Source organism: Lytechinus variegatus, chromosome 13 (genome assembly GCF_018143015.1).
Source record: "Lytechinus variegatus isolate NC3 chromosome 13, Lvar_3.0, whole genome shotgun sequence".
NCBI lineage: Eukaryota > Metazoa > Echinodermata > Echinoidea > Temnopleuroida > Toxopneustidae > Lytechinus > Lytechinus variegatus.
The window spans coordinates 22,435,222-22,444,330 of NC_054752.1; the positions used below are offsets into that span (position 1 = coordinate 22,435,222).

The 9,109-nt window shown below is 37.1% G+C and overlaps 1 protein-coding gene across 1 annotated transcript; it reads left to right on the plus strand.

The window, feature by feature from the left end:
• The first annotated feature begins 497 nt into the window (after window positions 1-497).
• On the plus strand, window positions 498-1,605 carry LOC121426921 (somatostatin receptor type 1-like). The gene has a single exon (XM_041623331.1). It carries the CDS (start codon window positions 525-527, stop codon window positions 1,521-1,523), a length of 999 nt encoding a protein of 332 aa, XP_041479265.1. The 5' UTR covers window positions 498-524; the 3' UTR covers window positions 1,524-1,605.
• The last annotated feature ends 7,504 nt before the right edge of the window (window positions 1,606-9,109 follow it).

Below are 9,109 nucleotides of genomic sequence, written 5' to 3' on the forward strand. Positions count from 1 at the left end.
TTCTTCCCCCTTTCCTCTCTCTTTTTTCCCTCTTCCTCCTTCCCCTCTTCCTCTCTCTTTTTCCCCTCTTCCTCCTTCCCCTCTTCCTCTCTCTTTTTCCCCTCTTCTTTTCCCCTCTCCTCTCTCTCCTTTCCTCTTTTCTTTTCCCCCTTTCCCTCTCTTTTTTTCTTCCCTTCTTCCTTTCTTCTTTTCTTTCCCCTCTTCCCCTCTTTCTTTCCTTCTCTCTTTTTTTAGCCGAAGGGGGGGGGGGCCGAGGCCCCCTCGGCCCCCCATGGATCCGCGCCTGGGTGGACGTACTACTCGTCGAGGTCCAATTCGCGGTACCTTCACAAATTCCGCATAATAACCTGCAATTCACCAAAAGTGATAAAGATAAATAAACTAAATCTTGCGTACCTGAGGTATAAGCTGAGTATGTGTCATAATATCTCGTATCTTTATAATTGTAAGAGCTATTTAAAATGACTTTCTTTATGTTGGTTTATTTTCACAGAATGTATTATTGATTACGAGCAAGAACAGCGATGAATAACACGAGCTTTCCAGCCGAGATCGAGTGGGGTTGGGCCCCCTTTACTTGGGAATGGTGGGTCGTCACACAACTTGCGTTTTCACTCATGGGCATTGTCGGCAACATTCTCGTCATCATCGTCGTAATCCGCCGTGGGAAAACTAGATTCGCAACCGATATTCTCATCGGAAACCTGGCATTTGCCGACTTCTTCACTTCTTTGTGGATGATACCCAGACCCCAGAGCGATTCGATACCGGATAACTGGAAAGGAATGCTATACTGCCGGATCGAGTATTCGAATGTCTTCATGTGGATATCCACGGTTGCTTCGGTGTTTATACTCACGGTTATATCCGTGGAACGGTTAGTTGCTGTCAAGTATCCGCTGAAATTCAAGTTGATTTTCTCAGTGCAGCGATCACTTTGGCTTGTTGTGTTTTCTTGGATCGGAGCCGCGGTATTAAATACATATACTCTGGCAATATCTAAATATGATAGCGAAAACCACACGTGCAAGACTGAGTTGATTGGAAATGGAGCACATTTGGCGACCGGAACTCTGCTGTTTCTGTTCAAATACATGATTCCGATTGCTGTCATGATTGGCAGCCATCTTGCCATCATCCGGGAACTCCGAGCAGACGCGCGCAGTTTTGAAGCGGACGGGCGCAATTCGTTTGAAAACCCCACCCACCATATTTCGCAGACAATACGCAAGATGACGCACACTGTGCTAATCGTCGTCATAGTATTTATCGTCTGTTGGTCTCCGGATCAAATATGTTTCTTTCTCTTCAATCTAAATGTGTACCCGGCGTACATGTACTCGGATATTTACCGGGTGTTTGTCTGCCTCGGTTTTGTTAATTCTTGTTCGAATCCGTTCATATATTCCGTCAGGAACGATAAATTTCGCAAAGAACTTTCTATCGTTCTATGCATTTCAAAGCACGGGGCAAAAGAGTCTAACTTGTATTTCAAAACAATATCTGGCCAAATTAACGAGTGACATATCATTTGGTTTTATAGTAGCAACAAGTAAATTATCATCTACCACTGAAGAAAGCTCATATGTTTGATTGTGCATCTGAATCCTGTCTTTAAACTCTGGACGAAGGAAAAAGTTCATTCAAAAGGTATTATTTAACTTAGTGAGCAGTCGATTTAACAAAATTCTCAATCCAAGATGAAACATGTGTACAAGTACATGTATTAGAACTAAAACAACCCTGAAAACAACCATTAATGAGAATGAAATACTAAAAATACAAGGCAAACCCCGATTTTGTAATTAGGCGTCTTAAAGACGCTTAAATAGAACACATAAGTGTATGGGATGAAATTTAGATAGTGTTTCCGGTCACTCTATATTTCACTTTTTGAAGCACTAAATAATGATTTTCAGACGCGATTTTTTTCTGGGCTTTATTTTTGTAACATAAGAGACACAGGTGACAAGTGTGACTTTCTAGCTCAGAATTTTTAAACGTCAAATCAATGTTAGCCAATCACTTTAATGAACATTTTCAAAATTATTGGGGATTACATTACGAATTCTGTATTAATGATTGAAGGACACGTCTAACCCAACAAAAAATTTATTTGAATAAAAAGAGAAAAATCATACAAGCACAACACTGAAAATTTCTTCAAAATCGAATGTAAAATATAGAAAGTATGACATTTTAAATGTTTGCTTAATTGCACAATTATATGCACATCGTCGTCCGTATGCAAATGAGGGAACTGATGATGTCACTCACTCACTATTTCTTTTGTATTTCATTATATGAAATATTCTAATTTTCTCTTCATGTCATATGAAACAAATGTTTATACCTCCTTAAACATGTGGTATTACCATTGTTTTTAACATTTTATGTCTCAGTCAAATTGGCCCTTATAATGTCAAATCTGTAAAAATTGAAAAAATGTATAATTCAAACAATACAAAAATGAGGAACGTAATCGACTCTCCCATTTGCATATCACTGAGCTGTGCATATAACTGCTCTATTAAAAAAATAATCATAACTATGTTATTTTACATCCGATTTTGAGGAAATTGTGAGCGTTATGCTTGTTTGATTTTTTTCTTATTAATTCAAATCAACATTTTTCATGGATGGACTTTACCTTTAACAAATGTGGCTGAAACTTAATATCGGAATACTTGGAAACTGAAAGTTGAAAGCATTGTTCAATCCTGGAGCTAAGATCGTATACTTTGTATACTTTACCCCAACAGTGACCACACCTGTATTGTGATCAGGGTCAGTGACGGGAGGAAAATGCCCCCTAAAAAGACTTTAAATGGGGACTTTCTTCCTGGGCCCCGTCTTACAAAGAGTTACGATTGATTGGATCAATCGTAACTCTATGGAAAGCCATCAGTGCCATAATGTTTTCTACAGGAAATGTGCACAATGTCCTTTGTAAACAAAGAGAAGCACAGTGACTTGTCAAGACAACGATGAATGAATGAATATACATCATAGCTAGAAAATATTTTGAACAAATATGCATAATAGTTGTCGACTTTGCTGGCCGTCCATAGTTGCGATTGATCGGATCAATCGCAGCTCTTTGTAAGACGGGGCCCTGGTCAAGTCGTAACGTTTAACATACGTTTAAACTAAGATTATGTAATGATGAATGTCTACCCTGGATATATAATGATTTTTATTACTCAACAAATCAATGTTGTACACACTAAGAAATGTTTGAACCCTAATGAAGCACCTGTACCAGCCTTTAGGGGTGTAATCTTGCACCCTAAGTGACAAGAGGTGAAAAAATGCACCTTTTTATCATTAAATGCACCAAGAAATGCTCGCTTGCATCCTAATAGGTACAAATATAACCTGTTAAGGTGTATAGTACTTGACATCAAAAATTTGAACCTTTATTACATTGTTCAACTTCGCACCCTATATATAGGGTACTTAACATATCTAAATGAACCCTTAAATGAGCATATTTACACTCATTAGCACCCCTTCGGGTGCAGCTATTGTACCAACCCTGAGGGTTCAAACTTGATCCGCTATTTCTTAGTGTGCAGGCCCTACTGTGGTTTTCATTGAGCAACTATAGAACCAAACCTGCTTTGTAACTGCTCTTTTGAAAGTCAATTCGTTCTCTTCTTGCCATATATTTATTGGAGCATCTTGAAATTCATAATTACAAGGGCAGGAGTGAATGCTATATACAGCGCAGCTTTTTTTTCTTCTAAATTATTGGATTATAACCTGCAGTAGTTCGGAAGTAGGTGAATATAAATGAATTACTTTGATCTAAGAATCATCAATCAATTGAAGTCAATTTCCGGGATGACTGCGTGGCAAACTTGAATCAAGCAAGTTGTAATCTAATTGAACCGAGTCGGTGACTTTATTCTAATCAGTGGGTAACTAGAAGTAAGGTGCTGAGAATAGCAAGATTTCACTCACAGACGAGCAAGGCTTTTCGGCGGCGCAGGTGTATGGCAAGCCCCTTTAACATTAATTTTATTTCTAAATATTAAGAAATTGAATTCCTGATATTATGAAACGTACTTTTTTTCTTGAGATTTGAAGAAAATAAATTCTTGATATAAAAAATCGATTCTCTGCCTCGTTGCATAAAAGTTATCATTATGGAAACTTTGCCATACAATGGTAACTTGTATGGAATCATTGATTCTGATCGGCTGATGATTATCATTACCATGGTACGCTATTGGACATGTTGGATGGTAAAGTTATCATAATAGTAAACTTTTATGCAACGTACGGGCCACAGATATCAATTCATGGAATTCTTGGTATCAAGGAATGGGATTGAATGGTAAAGGGCTTGCTATCCGCCGCGTCGCTAGAAGCCCAAAACACTCACGTTTAATTCTTGTTCATTTCGGCAATGTGAATCAGGCTGTCTGTACACCAGGGGAGCGTTTCATAAAAGAACTTGTCGGACGTTTTATCCGACAAGTCCCATTTTATCTGACAGTTACTATAGTAACAGTGCCTCTCAGCTAATCAGAATCAAGGAAAGATGTCAGGTCTGACAACTTGTCGGACAAAAATGTTGATGAAACGGTCCCCAGGGGTGGATTATTTAGGATTGAACCGGGGACGAGAGAACCCAGGGAACTCCCGCCCGCTGGCGGGAGCCCAGGACCTTACCGTGTAATTGACCATACTCACGCGACTAGCGTGAAGTATGGTCAAAATAATTCTCCGAATAAATAGTTAAAACAGAATTCAAGCACTTACCACGATTATATGGATGAAGGTCTAACGAGTGGCAGTTTCCTGACATCTGGGCACAAACTGGAACCTCAAAAAACCCCGAAAAGTTCTCTCCTTCTACCCCAGTCTCGATCGGCCATTTTGTTACGATTCATAACAAAAATTACGTTAATACGTTAAAAAATTAACGTTAATAGTTAAAATCAACTTTAATTAAAATGTTATGGAATGACTGGTTTAAAAGTCACCCGAACACCCAATATCAACTTCAACTTAGTACACTCAATGGCGCTGGACGAGTAATGGAAATAGCGCCATCGTAATATAATATTATTATAACCGTACCGTGGTAGGGGGGGGGGGGGGAAGGCCCTGGGAAGCGGGGGTGCTGGGGAGGTTGAATGTGTTATTCTCCGAAGGCAGCACCCCTGAAATTCTAGTGAGTGTGGCAAAATGGCCTTCATTTTGTAAGGAAACGCTATTTTGCTTGTCAAGTTTATCGGGGCCATCCAGGAGGGTGACTCGACATTTGCTTCTGCCTCATTTGCTCCGGTCTTAAAGGAGAATGAAACCATTGGAACAAGATAGCTTGTGTGAAAACAGAAAAATCAAAGAAACAGATCAACGAAAGTTTGAGAAAAATCAGACAAATAATGAGAAAGTTATGAGCATTTGAATATTGCGATCACTAATGCTATGGAGATAGCAAATTGGCAATGCGACAAAGATGTGTGATGTCACTTGTGAACAACTCTCCCCATTACTTTATTATATATTTCACTTGAATTGCCTCTTTTATCACATCTATCCATAAATCATGTGTTCTTTCTACATGAGGGCATGTAATACATATTTTATAAGAATACATCATGGATAAAGAGTTTTTATCATCATAAGAAAAAGCAAAAAAGAGACATTCTGAGGGTATTTTATAGTCCACCAAAGGGAAAGTTGTTCATCAGTGACATCACACATCCTTGTCGCATTGCCAATGGGAGGATCTCCATAGCATTAGTGATTGCAATATTGAATTACTCATAACTTTTTCACCATTTGTCTGATTTTTCTCAAACTTTCTTTATTCTTATTCTCTGATTTTTCTGTTTCTACACAAGCCTATTTGTTCCAAAGGTTTCATTCTCCTTTAATATCTCGGAGGGCACAGGATTAGAGCAAAAATTGCAATAAGTTTTTGGTACAGATAATGTGAAGATTAAGAGTAGGGTTTATTTAGTTTTGGAGGTTAGGTCTTATGTTTGACTTAATGTACAGATTTTACATCGGAGGAAATGTCGCCGGAGCAAATGAGGCCGTCATTTTCTGGCTGAACTCTTTCTTTTGCTCGTCAAAGTTACATCACCACCCCAGCAAAAAAAGTCGTTCCTAGGGCCGGGGGGGGGGGGGCAATGGGTCGACATTCATAACCCTTTAATTTTTCAAACAATACCCCCGCATACATGTAAATAAGATAGAAAATGAATTAAACTGAGACGGTCGGAGCGTAGACTAACTATAGACCTACCCTATTACTTCATCGTAAATAAATAGGCTCCAACTTAATGTAGTCTTTTTTTCCTTCAGGTACTTTACCCCCCCCCCTTTCTTCCCCTTACTAGAGTACCATGGCTCCATCCAACATGCAGATTTTGGGGGGCAAAATATTGCTACAAATAAAACCTACATGAATTTTATTATTTCATTTCGTATACGTGCCGATTTATGCGTCTATTGTAAGCCCCTTTGCAAAAGCTAATTCAATATTGTATTACTTACATAATCTATCGGTATGAAATCGCCAAAACAACATCAAATACACTTTGCTGGTACCATGATCTGTATTAGTCATGTATATCCCTTGTTGTTTAACGTATTTATCCAAGGCCAATTTTGTAAATACTATGTTTCTTCACTAGATGGACGGTTTACTTATTTAGATTACAATTTTGTTAGAATATATTTAGCAAATAATACATAATGTATGTTGTGATTTAAAACGAAAATTAATCTTGTCAAACAATGGGTTTTCTTGATCACATTGAATTTGTCTTGATGTATTTATATCCCAGCCATGGCGTAATTTCCTTCAGCAAGAAACTGATCCACGATCTGCTGCACTCGACCCAGGTGAGGTAAATGGGTACCGGTAGGAAGTAATTCCTTAAGAAGCTGTGTGCGCTATGAACGCCTAGCTTAGCCGGGTAATATAGGAGCGCCTTGAGCACCTAACAAGGTGGAAATGTGCGCAATATAAATATCCTATATTATTATTATGTATTATGTATGTATTGGACAAGTTAAACTTAATAACGTGCTTTACACTGTATTAATGAACGTTGACGTGATTTAAATCACATTTAATGATGTATTTTATCATTTTGTTTAATGATTTATAATTTATTGTTGTATGTTTTTCAACTTTTTATGTGCGGACTTGCTGAAAAACAGCCTTGCGGCGGAAAGCAGGTTTTTTAATCCCGTATCTAAATAAATAAAACATACATACATACATCGCTTAGAATGATTTCCAAACCCACGGTCATTACTTTGATTACGAGATCCATTGATGCTCTAAAAGGATTGGTTAAAATATCACATTTTGTTGTGAATAATGTGTCAAGGAAATCCATTGTCAAAATTAATACCACCATTGGTTAGAATCTACAAACCTTTGAGCTAATTTCTACCTGTATTTTTCTCACAAATATTCGCTAACGATTCGATTATTTTGATTAATCCTTTTTAAAGGACAAGTGCACTCTACAATAAGTTGATTTGAGTAAGAAGAGAAAACTCTAATAAGCATAACACCAAAAATGTCATAAAACTCAGATTTAAAATAAGAAAGTTATGATAATTCAAAGTTTCGCTTAATTTCGCGAAACAGTCATATGTGCATCCTGGTTGGTATGCAAATAAGTAGATTGATGACATCATCCACTCATTATTTCGTTTGTATTTTGTTTGTATTTTGTGAAATATTCAAATTTTCTCCTCATTGCCAATTGAACTAACGATTAATCCTCCCTGAACATGTGGAATTAGCGTTGCTATTATAGCTCTGTCAAGTTGGTCCTTATTGTATTTAAGTAATTGCTTGGATCTTTATACACCAACTAGAGCTCTTAGATCGGCCAGTGATCAACCTTCGATTCACATATTCATTAACTCGTATTATCTGGTGACAGAACTTTTACGGTGTCGGCTTCAAAATCCTGGAACAAACTGTCACTAATGATTAGACAGTCTCCATCATTAGCAATCTTCAAAAAGTCATTAAAAACTCATCTCTTTCATACTTTGTAGTTTTTTTTATATATATTACATCTTATTAATTCATTGCAAGCGCTTTGGGCCTAATGGGAAAAGCGCAGTACAAATAATAATAATAATTGTCAAACTTGTAAAAATTGAAATATTGTATAATTCAAACAATAAAAAGCATTAAAAAAGTGATTGAGGGACATCATCGACTGTCTCATTTGCATGTCACTGAGTTGTACACATGAATGTTTTGCGAAGATTTTAAAAAATAAGCAAAACTTTAAAATGTCATTAACTCTCTTATTTTACATCCGATTTTGATGAAATTTTCAGCGTTATGCGTTTGATTTTTCTCCATATTTATTCAAATTAACATTTTTCTGGGATGGACTTGACTTTTAAGAGCGTTAGTCCTAATATATGGGCGCGTGTGCGGAAGGGTTGGAAAGTTCGGGTGTGTGTGTTTGCAAGTTATATTGATGTATTGTGAATATGTCCGAAAGTTGATCACACTCCGATATTTTGCATTATTACTTTTGACGAAAATACAAAAATGAACAATTAAAATTAGGGTTCGTGGTGCATTGAGGTGAGAGTGTATTTGGGAGATGGATAAGAGAACAGATGAGGTTTTAAGAGAGAGAGAGAGAGAAGGGTGGGGGCATAAACTGTTTTTTTTAATGAGGTCAACACTATTATTGAAGCGATACTTTTTTTGCTCAGATTGATTTAAAGCGTACTAAAGAAGAGTTCTCTTTGAAAATCAGACTAGAAAAATTGCTAAAGCTGAAAAATCGAGGTACTGTTAAATAACTGGTTTTTCTGATTTCGAAACGGAAAAAGCAAAAACGAAATATTGAGTGAAATTTCATTCTATTTTCGAGAGAGAGAAACGGTCATTTTTCAATGTTTTGATTCAAGAATGTAACATGTAAAAACGGGAAAGCAGAAAACGGTTCATTTTTCCTGTTTACTGTTTTTACCTTATTCATTTTTGTTTGTTTTCCTTTCAAAAACACAAAATTGAATTGAAATTTTCGTTTCTTCTTTCTCTTATGACTCATATGCCTCACTAAATTGAGCGCGTCTTCTCGTTTCCCTT